Source organism: Phaenicophaeus curvirostris, chromosome 10 (genome assembly GCF_032191515.1).
Source record: "Phaenicophaeus curvirostris isolate KB17595 chromosome 10, BPBGC_Pcur_1.0, whole genome shotgun sequence".
NCBI lineage: Eukaryota > Metazoa > Chordata > Aves > Cuculiformes > Cuculidae > Phaenicophaeus > Phaenicophaeus curvirostris.
The window spans coordinates 23,703,483-23,721,200 of record NC_091401.1 but is presented as its reverse complement, the minus strand read 5'-3'; the positions used below and the strand labels follow the sequence as shown (position 1 = coordinate 23,721,200).

The window sequence follows — 17,718 nt, the reverse complement described above, 5'->3', positions numbered from 1 at the left end:
GGCTAACTCAAACATTTGTTTTCGGAACCTGGGTTCATCTGATACTATTTTTATATCTATAGATATACAGACACTAGGGGTTTGTAATGTAATGTACCAGCGATAACAGATGAATGTAAATTCATGTTTAGAAGCTAAATATTAACAACCTTCTAATTTTTTAATGCGATGGGGATCATTGCTACCTTCGCTGCTTTTTTTTTTTTGGATTAGTACTTCCCCTAAAATGCTCAAAGGAGTTATCTTTCTCAGTTCCAATTCAACTCAGAGATTTGTAATCCAAATAATTTTCCAGGGGTACTTTATGAAATACATGAATTTGCAGAATAACAACCAGATGAAGGTTTTGATGCAAAAGTCTCTATTCTGTCAACTCTTCTATTTATCAGCACGTTGAATTATTTTCTGATTGCTACTATATTTCCATGAGAATGTCAATATAACCGATGACATTCTGGGCTGCTGGTAAATAAATGGGTGGATGGAAAATTTTTAGCCTTTAGTATGTATCTGGATACAGTATTGTCTATATTTTCTCTCTTATTAAAGAAGTCATGCAGACTTTATGGCTGTGCGAGTTTAACATTCTCAGTATTTTTTCCTCTTTAAAAGACCTGGATTTGCCATTTTTTTTTAAATCTTATTTACAACTCTGTATATATTTAGTGACTCGTTAATCCATTTTCTGTATCCGCTTCCAGTATGAAGGCCATTTTCCTTGCTTTTTCTCAATAATTTTCACTGAAAAATTAATACATTATGTTTTATGGTTCTTTTAAAGGAGCACTTGCTACAGCAGTATGCAAAACGATTTGAATGCTGAATGAAAATCAGTGACACGTGTTAGAGCTGTGCAGGGCTATTTGCCACAGACATTGCCTTCTGCCTTTGATTTTGTTCCAGTAAGCCATTCTTACTGATTTCTCAAATTTTGATTTGATAGAATTCTAAAATAAGGTGCGATATTTCCTGATCACCTTGGATTTGATGGTTTTCTGAAGATGCCGGGGAAAGCCGTGTCTCTCTCATTAACAGCTGAGTTAAGCGAAGTATGTGTAAGAATCTGATTAAAGTTAACAAATCCAAATGCTTTAATGACCATTTGTGTCCTGGATGATAGAAGGAAAAGGATTTTCTGAATCCTGTGCTTTCACGATGTGGCAAATGTCAAAGTGTCTGTTCTGTTCAGGAACAATATAATGTGTTTTCCCCTTTGATCTCAGTTTTGTATGAAAATTCAGTTGGACGAGAAGCATGTAGTCAAAATGCTCTTTTGTATTTTAACAGACAATTGTAATGTCCCATTAAGTTGTTCAGCAGCTTTATAACTGCGACTTAATTCTTATTTTTGTCTGTCTTCGGGGCTCTGAATTTTAACGATTGGGCCATATCACTCCCTTTTGTTACCTTTCCTTCCCAATTTCGATAACTTAGTAATCTTGGAGCAGGTCTAAACAGGCTGGGTGCAGCTTGGGAAAGTTTTCCAGCTCTCTCTGTCAGGGTACAGCTCTTTTCTCCTGGCTGTGGGTGGGAGAGATGCCTTGCACAAACAGCTACTGCAGGGTTGTCTCTTTGCTGTGGTGTATGTGTTGCTCGTTAAGCTCTACTTTCCACTTCATCATTAGTCATGTTTTTTTCTGTGGCCTTTACATACATTAAAGGGAAGAATGGCTTTTCTGGCTCCTCTTCTGGTTTTTTGGATAATGATTGCCCTTTTCTAGTTAATGTGTTGCTGATGCTGCCTTCCTTTTTTTGTGTGTATGGAAGTGCCAAAAACATCTGGGTTTGATGAGCAGGTATCCCTATTATTCCATAATTTACATGGTTTTCTCCACTTATAATTCATGTGTATCATGCTTTGATGATTGTATAGATCTTACAACATCCAAGATCAAAATTTTTATATGCCCCATGCTATTTCAGTGCTGTAAAGGAATAGTTCAATAATTTGCATTAAACTGTAGCTACTGTGCGTTGGTGGGAGGTCCGTAAGAGGTATAAAATTCTTAGGAAATGGAGTATGAAATCTTTCTTGAGCTTAAAATGTTCTTCTGTTCCAGTTAGGGCTGTTTCTCTAATGTAAGACAATACTAGCGATTTTGCAATATGAAAATATTCCTGCTTGTTAGCGTCAATAGTTCTCTGCTGTGCTTCGTCGAGACTGTAATTGTCTGACGATTCCACAGGTTTGGGTTTTTTTCCTGTTTTCTTTCCCTCATTTCCTTCTTCTCCATAGTCGTAGTAATGTAAAGATGCTATGTCAATATAATATAGTTCTCATCTGTTTCATTATTAGCTGCTGAATGTTTTTATCCAGTCAGTATATCAGCCGGATAGTAGTGAAAACGGAATCTCCCTTCTTCATCGTGTATAATAGATAGTTCTGGGCAGCAAGCAAACTGGGAAAAACCTTCCTTGTTTGCAGAGAGAACAGAATCAGCACCATCTTTTACTGGGGACATTTTCCCCATTCATAGATGTCCACGGTTTCTCAAACGTTCAGTTTTTTTGGAACAGGTAGGTCTTTATTAGGTGAGGATACTGGTTGTACCACAGCCTCTATCCGGGTATGTTACTGATTGATTGTATCAGGGAAGAAACACTGAATTAGACATAAATACAATTTTAACATCCAATTGTTTAAGCTGATTTATGTCTGAAAATGTAGAAGTTTAATTCAAATAATGCCGGATATGCTCATTATGTTTCTACGTTATTAATTCGTATTATGACTTCTTCTCGGGGATATTTTATTTTTATATGAAAAAATGTTCCTCTCTAAATTATGAATCTTCCACCTGCAAATTTATTCCGTTTGTGTTTGAAAAAGATGATGATTACAAGTTCTCAGTTTCCTTTGCTATTTTATGCCCCTGTGAGGTATTCTCTAATACAAATAAGTTCTTTATTTTCAATTTCCTTGGTAATTATTTTCTTTTTAAAAATCTCCTAATAAGGAATAAATGACTTACGGAATATATTAAAAAGAAATTATATCTCTGTCCCATTTGATTAATTTTTGTCATTTCTTCCGTGTCTTTTCTCATTCCTGATGTACATTGAGGTCTCCTTTTAGCCGTCCACAATGCTGCTAAACTGGTTTTCCTGAATTGATGCTGTTCTTTGAGACTGCAGTAAGGTAGATGAGAAGCGCCCCCAAATGTGCGTTACTCTCTATTTATCAACGTTATATTTTATCCCATTTTGTGCTGCTATTATCACTTGATCTGGTTAAGGCTGTCACTCTCCGGTAGCCTAAATACTGTATATACCTGTAAATGTGACAAAATGCCATCATTCCCCAGATCCCTCCTGACACTGTAAAACCATTCTACATGTTTATACAGAATAAGTAGAAATGGTGAATACCCGTGTCTTTGGTTATTTTGTGCCTTTTTTACTCATTTTCTTTCATGCGGGACTTGAATTAAAAGCTTTTGGCACTTCAGTGGGAACAGCAACTTGTCTTTCCAAGCTTCTGGATCAGTGTACTTGAGGAGACTGAATGGACTCGTGGGATTTGGTTGGGTTTTTTTTCAGTAAATACAGCATTTAGACAGTGTATTTACGTGATTGCTTTTCCTTTGGCTCTAAAGGGAGCTTCTCCTTTATCAGCATGTCCTCCATCTGGTTAATAGCAGAGCCGCTGTCTTTATCCCTGCTAAACAAGTCTCCTCTTCATCCCAGCTATCCACGATTTCATCTCACACTCCCCTTGCTGGGCTCTGCTCTGCCTCTCTACCTTCAGGCCACCGAGGCTCAGGCATCCCAGCCCAACATCCCCTCGTCTGCAGTTCTCTCCCAGGCGTCCCCAGCCGCTGCCTCCTGTCCCTTCCCACCATCCACCTGCAGGGCTGCCCACCACCTGCGCTCTTGAGTCTGAAAAAATTAAAGATTTGCAGGTAAGACGACTGTGTTTCCAGGCATCTCCTGAATTGAAGGAAGAGCTGATTAACTTCAAGTTTTTAATTTTTTTTTTTTCCAGTACGATTCCTCTGGTGTTGAGTAGAAAGCAAGGCAGAGAAGCACCTATGGACAGAATCACTTGCTGAATCCTCTAGAAGAGTTGTGGTTGCAGTAATGCTGGGGAATTTCTCTTACACTCTCTAGGCTTGCCAAATTTTCTTTTTCTGGAATTCATTGCAAAAGACATTTGCTTTAGGTTTCTGACCCATTTTGGAAGCATTCCCAGTAGTTTTGTATAGTTGTCTCTTCAGACAACTAGGAGACTTATGTTTTGTTCTTCCATTTTCTTGCTACGCTTTTATTTAGCGTTTTTGTGAGCTCACCAGGCATTGGGAAAGGTTAGATAAATGTCCTGAGGAAACTGATGATAGGCTGGAGTTAAAACAGGAAGATGGATTTGAGCTTTCAAAATCATATATAGGGTTACTGAATTAGTTCTTGTTTATTGAGTCCTTCGGGTATTGTTTTGATTTTGTTTTTTTAAACTGGAATTTCACTGTATATGTTTCATCAAGAGGAATTTGAACCTGAGGAAATGACATCTTGCTGAGGAGATCCGAATTTGACACAGCTACAGTTCATATTCTGTTCTCAATTGCTATGTATGGATGTGCTAATATCACCCCAAAATATGAGCAGGAACATACTGTAGTTCTTCTGTTAACGCTGGCATTTAGCCATGAGGCCATAAGTTGCCTTCAGGAGGAAACCTGGACTCACATCAGGGGCAGAGGGAGAAATAATGTTAAGATATTTCATCTGGTATAAAGAAACTGGCTTGCAATGCTAGGAGATCTGCAGATTCATAGTTTTATAATGTCATATAATGCCTGTAGGAAATTCTGGTTTTATCAGTAAGTGGAAAATCTTTTTAAATTATGAACTTGACTATTTTTGTTAAACAAATTTGATATCCCACGTCCTCTCTGCAAGTAGAACATTGAATTATCATTTCAGGCGGCACGTGTATCTGAGGCAGCTAAGAAACGTCGATTGTTTGCTGTGGGAAGCTTGGCACGTGGGGACTGTCACTTATCTCTGCTGGTGGAGATGTAGAGGGCTTGAGGACTGCTATTTTTATCTTTATCAAATGCAAAGATATAACAAGTGTGTAAAAAACCACTGATGGCATCCTGTAGTTTTCCAAAGCATAATTCCAGTGTGTTTCCAGACACTTTTTGATGTACGTAAAATTCATTGTTAGAGATACTTGACACACCTCAAGTCATTTTATTACATGCTTGTTAGGGAATTCCTTTTCTGCTTTTACAGTTTGTTGTCACTTCATCAGCTGGTACTGTAAATATTTGGTTCTTTTTTTACACTATTCTTAATTCTTTTCTTTCTGTGTTGTGCTTAAGACCATAAGGAAGGTCTGAGGGTTTATTTTGCAGCTTGTGCTAGGCATCACCCTGGTAATGTTTCCTACCCCAATCATTTCACCATTTTTAAGTTTCCTGAGGGTCTTTCTGAGTTTTGTCATTTAATGGTATTCTAAATCAATACTAACCTCCAGTAGTCAGTCTTTCTCATACTTTGCTGACGGCTTCTTTGGGGGTCTAATTGTGATTTCCAGATTAATTCATCTTTGTCCATTTTCTGAGAGCGTTGACCTCATCCACCAGGTCAGATGCTGGACAGATGCTTTCTGGAGCCATGCTAGTAACCTTTATTTAAGAACCCTTCATGCATTTGTTGCTCAGGGCGTATTGATTGGCAATAGAAAGGCATCTATACCACGTCCTCCTCTGGGTGTACTGGTGTCCATGAAGCCTTTGGGTATCAGTGAGTGCTAGGGCTGTGGTTGGGACAAAGGGGAAGATGCCTGCAAAGCAACTGTCCGTGCAATTTCCAGTGGGATATTGGTGAGTAAAAGAGGAATTTCAGTCTAGCCTACCATTTACTGCCGAGTTAAATTGATACCTCTGTGGTGGCGAAGGCATTTTGAGCTGCGTGGAATGTCTCAGAGCAGGGGGAATAGCTCTGTGAATATTGATGGAGCTTTGTGTTTAGTGCTAGGAGGCGTGTTTTTGTTGAATATCTAACTGGATAACTGCTCTAAGAATGGAAAACTGTCTCCTAACACAACCAGTCCCATGGCATTTGAAACACACTGGAGTCTTACCGAAAAAGAGCTGCTTTAGGAATGCATCGACTCGTGCTGCTGCCTGCGTTGGGCAGCCCGTAGGAGGGAGTTGCAGCCTGGGAGGATGCTCGTGCAAAATGTTGGGTGGCACTGCACAGACTCGGGTTGTTGGGATGTACCGTGGCTCAAACAGTGCTGCACCCTTTGTGCCGGGGGCAGTGGATCAGTTAAGATAATTAAACACTCTTACAGAATGGACAAAACAAGTATAGGAATCTGATTTAACGTGACGTCAAGATTACTGGGTGCCAGCACCCAACTGATGGGTGGGGTTGCCCGAACACTTGGCCTGTTTATGTGAACATGTCAGCACCGGTAGTGTTTTTATACCAAAGACTTTTTCTTCTCTGCTAAATTGCGCTGCAATATTTTGCCATACTAAAGTAACCCTGGTGATTTTTTTTCTTTTATATCTAAAGTTGCCATAGGAATGGAAAAACTGCAAGTCCAAGTATGGCCTTTGTGAAACTTAGTAAGTTGGGCAAGCTTCTTCTGAATGGAAAGTGGATCTTTCTTTACCTCTCTTATTTTTAACTCTAGTGGTGTATTTATTATGCCAAAATATATTGCAATAATTAGTTTGTTGCAAGAGGAAGAAATTTGAAGATATTTTTACAATAAATTTCAAGACTTTTCTTGCTGCCACTGAGATTGGTGGTCAACTCTAATGGTAGCACTGGTGGAATAGTTGCAATAACAAATATAATAATGAGTTTTGCCCAATAAATTTGGGTTTGTGCAATCAGCTAGCAAAATTCTAAACTAAAAATATTAGACTGGATATCCGCATCTTCATTTAAATTTTGGGTTTTTTTCAAACAAATTCATGCAATTTGGATTAATGTAATGTCTTTCACATTGCACACTAATGAAAGGAGCGGTCTGTAAGTTCTTGTAGAAGAAATTGAGTTCTTTGTCATCGGTTAGCCTCTTCTAATAGGGGTAGACGTAATGTAAAGCAAAAGATTAGTAAATAAGTAAAAAGAAGCCCCTAAAAAGGAGAAAGCTATTTTTAATAATTAGTAGAAGGCAGCCGTTTTATACAGATTACATATTATAGTGTTACAACATCAATCCTGCTGTAAAAGTGTGAGTTTGAGGGCAATCTGAGGTGTCTGTGGTTGAGAGAAATTTTGAGTAAGGGGAACACTGTTGCCCTACAGAGCACCATCAGCTGGGACATTCTGAGTGACGAGTTTTGCCTGATTACCTTGATTAATATTTGTATGGCTAATGGGGTGAAACTGGAATGGTGCAGACTTAGAATGGTTATCAGGAAAACTGTTCCAGTAGCAATATCTGCCCAGAGAGTTTGCAAAGCTGAATAGTGACACCAAAAATTTCCGTCATGTTTTGTTTTTAGTGCAGAGCAGAAATCTCCTAAACTTTTCAGATGCTTACAGAAATAATCAACTTTTGAACTCCATGACAAATGTGGTTTGTGTATAAATTTAACTGTGGAAACGTTTGGGTGGCTTCAAAATTAGAGGGATGGCAAGCACATTGGACACAGTAAAACATCACTTGGAATAATTAGCATAGTGGGTACACAGCCAACAATATGTTCCTCAACCCAACAGATGTGAAGAAATACCTTAAGGAGAGGAAAAAATCGAAACAGATAACAGAAAAGTGTGAAAACTTGCCATATTAATCATGTTACAGCCAGATTTTGAGCACGCTTGTGTAGCCACGTGGATTTTTTTGTATAATGGAGCTGGGGAGGATTTGTTGTTGGAGGACTAAGGAATTAGCTGGAGGTGGCTTCTGCTTAGCCTGGCCACGGGTGCTGGGGTCGGTCAGGGTGCCACAGCGCTACCTAATTGGGATGGAATTTTCTGTCAGTTCTGAAAATCATAGAATCATAGAATCACCAGGTTGGAAAAGACCCATCGGATCATTGAGTCCAACCATTCCTATCGAATACTAAACCATGCCCCTCAGCACCTCGTCCACCCAAAATGTATCTAGTAGTTCCTAACTCCAACAAGATCGTACTCGTTTCACTCTGGGGTTTTCTGCAGATGATGTGGGGATTGCTCCCCATTGGTGATAGCAGTCCCGTAGTCAGTGACGGGAGACTTTGTATGTCAAATGTGCAAACAGATATAAAGATTTATAAATCTTCTCTTTGCAGACTCCTGCTGAACAGGCCAAAGCTAGATTACAGCTGGTTCTTGAGGCAGCCGGTAAGTGTTGCTATTATAAGTAAAATTATATTCTTCAAAAATGTATTTAACTTTTGTAATATCAGAAAAATGAAACCTGTCAAGACAGTAATGTTATCCTTTTCTGTCTGGCAAATGCTAAATCCCTTTCTCCATAGCTCACTTTGGTTTCTGGTTAAGATGAAACTGGTGTGCATCATCACTGGCACTTAGTAAATCCCTTTAAGGAGATGAAAATAAGTAATTTTTCTTGCTGTTGAGAACCGGCACTTCATGTGTTTGTCCCCTCGTTGCTGCTGCTACGGAGACTTGATTCTGTTACCTCAAAAATTTGGGTTTGTTTCATTTTTTAGCGCTGAACTAAGTTAGTGCATGTGTGTGTTTATACTTATTTATTTGAAGTGGGAGCAGAAATTTGTAGCAAGCTGTCCAAAAGGCCTGGACGTGCACTTCTTGGGTTTCCCTTGTGGAAGTTGCTGTGAATTTGACCTGGGATGTGATGTACCACAAGGTGGCTTTTGCTCCTTCCCACTTTGGGGGTCACAGGCCACTGGGGTGACGTGACCTGGCTGGATGCCCCCCCACACTTCACTGCGTTTGATGCAGGGAGTTCATCCTCTGAGTGGTTGTTTGCAAGAGCTGTGTGTCTCAATGCACTATGATTGGGAAAACATCACTCCAGACCCTTACATTGTAGGAGCATTGTGGTAATTATGACAAATCTATAACTGGATAATCATCCTTTTACATAACATTACTGGATGTTCTTTAGGTACTTGCATTTGCTTTTAGATTATTAAATAAAAGATTTAATGCTCTAAAGTGGTACTCTGTTGAGTTTTGTAATCCTAATTAGTTGCTGCACCTTATTCTGATTGTCCCATTAAATCTTTGTCAGTTTGTCAGGCAAAAAGGAAAGCTTTCAGTATTCCATATGTATTGTAATAAAATATATATTTGTTTTTAGTTTAGCTTTCATCTCATATATGTATTTTTAACTTACAAGCAGCAATTTCCAAGAAACACCATTTTTTATCTCCCTCCCCCCCTCCACTTATGGAAGCCTTATTTTAAGGAATACCAATCTTCACACATTGCTGATATTTCTTTTCAAAGATGCATCTAGCCTATTGTATTGCAGAGTTTCAAATGCATTCATTGTTCTCCGTGACTTTTAATATAGCTTTGAATCATATAATTATAAAATAGATGTGACAGCACTGACCTAAAAAAGCACAATTTGTGTATACTAGTCACATCGATCACACCTCACTTTTTAATTTAACACCTGGGAAATGCATAAAAGATACCTACGGGTTGTATATCATCATGACCTGGGTCCAAAAAGTTTCCAAAAACATCTAAAGGTCTGTGGCATTGTTCAATTTAAATATTCACAATTGAAGTCTGAAACTTAGATTGAAGCTGCAAGCTGTTCATAAATAACTGGAGAGAGTTAATCTGTTCTTTTTACCATCCAAAACACAGAAACAAGTGCTCTCCTGGCTTTAGCTAAGTCTTGGTAATCTCAGGCATTTATGAAATCATCCCCTCCCGCCCCTTCTTCCCCAAGTCCTGTATTCAGTTAATTAAATTGAATTGTCATTAAATTGGTGTAAGAGGAGTGTTGGAAATGTTAACAATGTTGTTTCAATATCTTTTTGCGTGCTGGTTCGTTGCAAAATGAGCACATTTTCACCTTTAGGTTTTAAAAAAATGAAAAGAAATCTATGTTAGACGTTGCAGGGCAGCTTTTCAAAGAGTTCACAATCAACAGGTTAATTGGCGTTGCTGTTGTAGCATGATGCTGTATGCTTTAATTGAATATAATTTAAATTCAAATCTGTGCTTTAGTAGCAATGAACAGACTGCTGTTTGCACGTGCAGTGCTTGATACAGGATCCATCCCAAACCTGGGAATTAAGTTTTATAGCTGGGTCTGGGTGCAGATGTTACAGGAATTGCTCCAGTCCCGCTAAGTGGGGGGAAAAAACGGTGCTTTATTCAAAATGTGTTATTCTATATTTTAATGGAGGTTAATGACACTGTAGTCCTCTGTGGTTTGAGCAAACAAAACCAGTCTTACCTTCTATAACCGCTCCACGTTACCACCAAGTGTTGGAGAGGCCTTTGAGAAGGTCCAGTCATTGTTCACTTCCATTGATGTGCTGTTACCTTGGCATTTCCATTCCCCTTTCCTTGTTGTTTCCATGCCATTAATATCCCAACTCCCATGATAACCTAACATTTTCATATATTGTCTCTGTTCAAATATATTTGCTCATCTCGTTTGAAAGATTTCCATAGCTTACTCTGCCTTGAAAGAATTAACCTAGATAAAATTTACTTTGCCTATTTAGTGGGGTTTTTTTATTCTTAATATACTCGAAATGTCTTTGGATAAATGTAACACAAATACAGCAAATGGTACCTACCTGTGTAAGGGGACAACATTTGTTATATGTTGATGGGCATGAACCAAAGATAGTTTGTCTATAAAACGCCATTGTTAGTTTTAAGAGCAGTTCGACTTTAGATTCAAGCTGGTGATGGATTTTGAAGTTTGCTTGTACACAACCGAAGACTAGATAGTCCTTGTTCTGCTTCATTCTTTTTCTGATATTTCAGCAAAGTATTTACTTGTTGGATTTGTCTTCTCAATCTGAAGATGTTTGTGTATATTATTTTTGCTTCACATCAACCCATTAAAATGGAAATTACTTGACCTTTATCCCTGTGGCTTTTTAAGCAAGAGAAAGTGATATATTGAAATACACTAATATTGTCATGGATTTATGGAATATAGATTCAAAAGCACTTCCAGTGTGTCACCTTTCCCACATCCTGCTCTAGCACGATGTCTATAGTTTAAAAAAGTCAATTATTTGTTATTGTATTCTTTGCTCTTCCCTGCTTTCTTTATCAAAGATGCTTCATTTTATGCAAGGTAGGTCCAATGGCCAACTGATCAGCCTGAGCAGGAGTTGCAGATATTTAGTATCTTGGGAAAATCTGCTTTTGGAATCTAACTTAGATATTGATTTAGAAAACAGATTTAGAAAACACCAACTCATTTCTCTGAAGGACAAAAGATAGCAAATGGTAAGCCAGATTCTTTTTAATTGGATTCTTCTTTTTTTGCTGGTGTGTTCTGGGTCTGGGAATTGTGACTTCTGGCCTCTTTATTGTGGGAGAGCTGGTAATATAAAAAAATATTCACCTGTATTTGTGAGGGAAGGAGGGAAAGATGCTGGTTTTATGTTCAGGTAAGAATTCGGTGCTGTCAAGAAGTTTTGTCTCCAAGGCCTTCATTTATGCTGGCTTTGCTATGCACTTTGTGAAATAATTCTTTTCTTTGTTGCTGTAGATTAATGCCAGTATCTTTATTCATGTTAAACAGGGTAAAACTTGAAGATACTGGAGCACTTCACTTTAATTCTTAAGGCAACCGATTTTTCATTTATAAAAGCTGTCATTCAGTGCAAGTTGTTGGTGTCGGCTATAAATTTATATTTGCGTGACTTTATTTACTTGCCCTTCTTAATATTGAAGCCTTTTTTGCATCCTCTAACAATATCGTAGCAACTTGCTGTGTTTGAGCAGATGTTAAGCAGGCAATAGTTGAATGTTAATTTTGAGAGGGTGGGATGTTTAAGCCCATCTGAAGTATGTTGCATGCGGGCCTTCCAGACTTAGCTACAATGCTTTGTCTCTTGGGAGAATTTTAAAGCTAAACCTCTTTCTTTTTGTCACTCTATATGGACTCTCTCAAGTCAGTATAAAGCAGATCATCCCTAGGCTAAAGCTCTTCAGCTTTTGTTATTGGGCTCTGTAGACCTGTAATTAGGCCTCCTGGCAGGCCTTGCAGGCCAGTTAATGGTCATATGGAGTTTCTATGAGGCAGACTGGCTTTGTATAAATCCTTCGTAGGGATACGTTTATGGGTCACTTCCTACCAGGACCGGGCTTTGTGCTGCTGCCCCACGGGCTGACAGGGAGCAGGTTCCCTTGACCATCGACAGCTCAGTTTGCGGCGCACAATCTACCCAGCTAATCCCCAGTGTAAACAGAGGATTTAGCTGAGCTTCTGTCACTTACAGTTGCCAAACCACTTGGGTGTCTGTGATTTCTTTCCCAGACTTCATTACCAAGAGACGGGGAACCACAGAAGATTTGGGCTGGGGTTTTGTGTGAATCGTTTGCTCGTTCGTGTCGCTAATTTTAAGGAAAAAGTTTGCTCTGCGTTGCTAAAACCCATAAGCTTAGCAGAAATCCTCAAAACTTTAAAGGCAGTTAATTTGTGCTGTAAACTGTTGTACAGCGCCTTTGTTTTCTCATAAAGATTAAAATGTGTGTAAATATTCCCAAATCATAGAATCACTAGGTTGGAAAAGACCCACTGGATCATTGAGTCCAGCCATAAATGTAAAGGTATTGATAAGAAATGTGATGTGGACAGTTCAAACCGCCGGTCCAGCTGCCTTTACCAAAGTAGTCTGAAAGTTTTTCTATGGTGATAAGCAGAAATTTTGTATTCTCTATATAAAGACGATGACAAAAGGCAATTGATCTGGATTTTCAAAGGTCTAGAGTTGAAATAAGTGACTGATCTATTTTTGGAATCTGCATTTCAATCTATCGCTGAAAGAGCATTCAAGAATAGAGCATTTTTGTACAAAGAATTCTCGACAGAGCTTATTTAGAGGAAACTACAGAACTGAGGGACTGATATGACATTAGCAATATGCAGTAAAAATTGATGAATACAAATCATAAGCATTTAACATTTATCAGATCAATTTGGCAGCAATTCTGGATATTGGATGTTTAACTCATTATCTTTGAATTATGCTATCAGTTTTCTCCCTTTAATTGTGTACCATGCATCCTTATTACATTTTTGTATTCCTTCAAGAGAAAATCAACGAATATAACAAGCACTTAGGCTTTAGCTGTTGTGAAAATACAAGTGTTTTATAATATTTACGGCATTTTTTTTTAAAATCTCCCCATTATAACATATGTTATCGTGGAGGAAATTCCTAATTTGCACTCAGTGCCTGATAAATAAAGTCAGATATTCTCTGTGTTCTGGTATCAAAATGGCCTATAACAGATGTGGCTGAAAGGACCACATACGTAGACTGTATGATTTTACTCTGGTGGAACTAATAGGATCACTTGCTACTTCATAGATTCTTGCTTTTCTTTTACTTTAATAAAAACTGTTTAGTTAAATAGGATGGCCTCTATTTTGCTCTTTTCTAGCCATGCAGATTAGTAAGGCAGGCAGGTGGCAACAAGTATGAAAAATTTCGGTTTATTGGTGCTTGATTGTAAATGGCAAATTTATAACATGTTTATGAATTTCTCATTTTGATTATGGCTTTCTTACTTTTGATCTTGCTATTTTGTGTTCTTTCCACTGAAAACTCAGTGGGCTTAGTTTGAACTTCTAATTATGCAAACGGTTTTAGGAGGCTGGATAACGTGCTGGTGTATATGCACAAAGGATGAAATAATGCATAAAATACTTTACCTGTTTCATGGAAATTTAAAAATAGTTTTTAAAATAATGCTTTATCCAGAAACTGTAAGAATTTGAACTTAGAACAAGCTTAAAAGTTGGTGAATATTGAAAAAGAGTTCAATATAGTTTCTATGTGGTTTGCTCTGTTTGATTTAATGTAAGATTCTCTCTTCTATGAAACAGTTGTTCTGAGTAGTGTCCATTGATACTTTGAATAATTGAATTTGACCTCTATTTATGTAAAAATATCAATTCCATGAGCAAAGATGTCTTATTGACCTACATTTCTTTATGTGATAAGCATGGATGTAGGAGCTAAAAAGGTTTTTAAAGGTGCTTTGTGCAGCATTGCTTGAATCCCAGGCTAAGGAGAATTTGAATGGCTAAGAACCAGTTCCTAATGGGAGCACCACGGAACAAGCAAGCCCTGGGTGTATGTGTGTGGGCAAAGGCAAGAGCGATGCCCGAGCACTAATGTGGAACCAGCAGCTCCCTGGGAACCAGGTGGCAATGTGGCAGGGTGTTCTCCTGGGATTCCAGTGCAAGGGAAGCCACAGGGACCTGAACAGGGGATGCTAAGAGCTGCACCAAACTGCTGGCTTTTAAATAGCTTGTCCCCATCCCATCGCAGACAACTTGGTTATTTTTGCTGCTTCCAGAAGGCATTTTTAGTTGACAAAGTCCTGCTCCGTTACCCTGTGAGGGCTTTCAGGCACAGGGTAAGGACTTTGGGTTTTGTTATACTACAGGCTACACATCATGTGGCAATCATTGAGGATTAAATTTGTATTATGCTCTTATACTGAGGGTGAGCTATTAAAACATCAAGAACAATAATAAAAGAAAATAAATGGATTAAAAGAAATTTTAGTTTGAAATTCATGAAGCTCAGTTTGCAAGGTTTTGCTGAGGAGGCCTCAAATTTTTTCCTGTTTTCAGAAATAAATTTGAGGAGAAAGTCATTCCCATTGCTGCCTTGTTTTCAATGGCAGACATGAAGATTTAGGCTGGCAGTAGTGACTAATAGTTTAGGTAAGTGTGTTTTGTACTAAACAGAGAGGGGGTTTGTCATTGGTTAATGTAGGAAATAAATAAATGCATGAAACAGTGGTGTGTCACATTTGTGAGCTGCAAAAAACCTAATGCAACAAGAGAGATTCCTCCCATCTGCAGTGTTTCTAATTGACTTGCAAACATACCTGGTGGTCCTTTCGTGCATACCAATTGGGATGCAAAGAGATAACAATAGAATTTTCTTGGACTGCTACTTTTATGACTATCTTGAAGGACTTAGCAACAAGTATTGCTTTTATCCAGCTATCTGACCTAGGTGATGTTTTCTTGCACTGCTTTGAAAGAGAGACTGAGCACTCTGTTTATTGGTACTCCGATTATCAAATTTGAATTATGTTCATCGGCCCAATGTCTTGTTTTGTCTGTCTTTCCAAATGCTTAGAGTTAGCCAGTAGAGGTGTGGCTAGGTGGTCTGAATATCATTATTGGCGATGAGCAGAAGAAACCGCATGTGCAGATTTCATTACCAGTTTTGTTTCCTTTGTGTCACTACATTAACCTCAGAAGTGAAACTGAAGTCTTTCAGAAAGACTAGTTTGAAAAAAAATTGATGAATGGTCCCAATCACTTTTTTGTTAAGTAAGCTTTACAGTTATTTCTCAACAAACACTTGATGTCTGAAGGACTGAAGGAGAGGTCTCGGTGTATGAAGATGAAGGGTAGTTCTTCTGGTGTCTATGAAACTGTGGACCCTGGTGGGAGTTTTGATCTGTAGTGAGGCTGCACCAGTGTATGAAGGTTGCTATTGTTCCCTGTCTCAGTTCTCTTAAAGGTAAATAAACTGGAATTTCCCTAGTGAGATGTCTACCAAATCATCCAAGTAGAGTGAACAGACCAATTTCTCTTTGCTGCCATAGGATGTATGGAACGTGCTGTCTTTCTTGAGTGATGGAGTAAGAGGTTGTGTCGCTTTCCACAGCTCCAGAAAAGGGTAGTCAGTGAGTTCATCCTTTTCATAAGGATCTGAACATTTATTCTTCCGTCTATAATCCTGTCACCATACTCTACAGATAAGTTCACAACTCTTGTTTGGTGAAATGGTTGATTTTATTGTTTTCACCTGCTCAGGTCGTATTGTTGTGATAGATGTGCATCCTCAGCTTAGAGTGAGTTCTCAAAGTTTTCATAGTATATCCTTCTGCTTTGGGTACATTTTTGAAGATGGAAGATTTTATCCTATTCTTGAAAACCAGCTAATTTAGGAAGCTCATCTAATTATGGAGTGAGTGAACCAAGTTTCTAGGTTAACTGCTGATTCCTACACTGCAGATTTCTGTGTCAAAAACCATTCCGTTGATGACATCAGCAGAAAGAGCACTTTGCAACAATTTCTGAGCTATATCAGAATAGAACAATTTAAAAAATCAAGAAAATTAACATTGGACTAAATTTATGGTAGCTAATTTTTATATTTATATTGTGCGTTTTATGAGAATTGCAGGTATTTTAAGACCAAATTTCACGAACACGCAGAAATTATTTGAACTCAGCTGGATGGTCTGCACCAGTGACCTTCATCGCCAGGCATAAGTGCTTGTATAGCTGGATATTAACTGCATTTCTTCACACACTACTTGCACCTAATTTATTGGCAAAGCTACATAATCTCATTAGAATGCTAAAAAAAGAATATTTCCTCTATGCAAAGTGACAACTATATAAAAAAGTCATTACTCCAAGTAATTATTTTTTTAACATAATAATGATCGTGTCCTTACAAAGCATGTGATCCTGAAGTTCAGCTGTTTTGTGTCGTTGGTCAGCAAAGTAAACTCTTGATTAATCAATAATTACTTCAATAATTAATTCAACTGCGTTTTCCTGACTGCTGGAAAAACATGGAATTTTAATTAAACAAATTTGAGTGGAGAATACAATGTGTTTGAAACAAAGTGATCCGCTTTTACAACTTAAAATACCCTTGTGGTGTCTAAAAGCTGTTCACTTCATGAACCTGTTCTAGTTTCTTACAAAAGAATTTTTAAAAAAGGCTTTGAACCATTTTTGTAGAATGCATAGAATATTTTTTTGCTTTAAGAAGCCAATGAGTAGTTGCTAATATAAGGATGCCATAATGTAAGCCAGAGTATCTAAGTAGACTTTATAGTAACTTTATTAGTTAATGAACATTAATTGCCTTTAGAAATAATTCTAATTGGTAGATTTTTATCTGAGACCTGTTTTTTGTGTTACCAAGAAACAAAAGTATCTTGGGCTTACATTATAACTAATGGGTTTTCAGTAACATTGTAGCATATGGTATACATGATTTTGATGCAAATATGTGTGCTAATTATGTGCAGATGAATCTTTCAGTCCTGCTATTGATCTTAAGTCAAAGACAATTTTTCAGTTAGCTTAAGTTTTATATCAATTCCTATTTAGCAACTTTGCCTGGTAATTTAATTATAAACTGGTTTGGCTGCAGAAACCATATGTGGTTGTGCGGCTGGTTTCTGTTTAAGTGTGCCTTTTGGGAAATGTTATGGCTTAATATTGATAGCGAAATACTTATTTCTTGTACGTCACCTGATCTGTTGTGCCATCTTCTCTTTAAAGGTGCCTGCTTTGGTCTGTGCTCATTAAAACGTTAGCCAGAATGTGTGCCCCTTGGATACGTTAGGCCAGGATACCCTGTAAATCTCTAGATGTTTACCACCCTTCAGTTTAGGCTTTCTACAAGTGAAACTGGAGAGCATTTGGCTGGATTTTATAGCATGAATGCCCAGAAATGGGCTTTAAATTGCTTAATCTTTAAAGTGGCTCGGGCTGGTGGGCAGGAATTGTGTGTTTAAATGTTTTGGAACTCTCCATCCGATTTCCAGATGTGTCGT

At 38.0% G+C, this 17,718-nt stretch overlaps 1 protein-coding gene across 1 annotated transcript in view; it reads left to right on the top strand.

Annotated features, from left to right (window-relative positions):
• RSRC1 (arginine and serine rich coiled-coil 1) overlaps positions 1-17,718 on the top strand; it is a 153,037-nt gene that overhangs the window by 80,648 nt on the left and 54,671 nt on the right. The window contains exon 6 of the mRNA XM_069865150.1: positions 8,250-8,301. Coding sequence (XP_069721251.1) covers positions 8,250-8,301 — 52 coding nt within the window. The remainder of the gene's footprint in view (positions 1-8,249; positions 8,302-17,718) is intronic.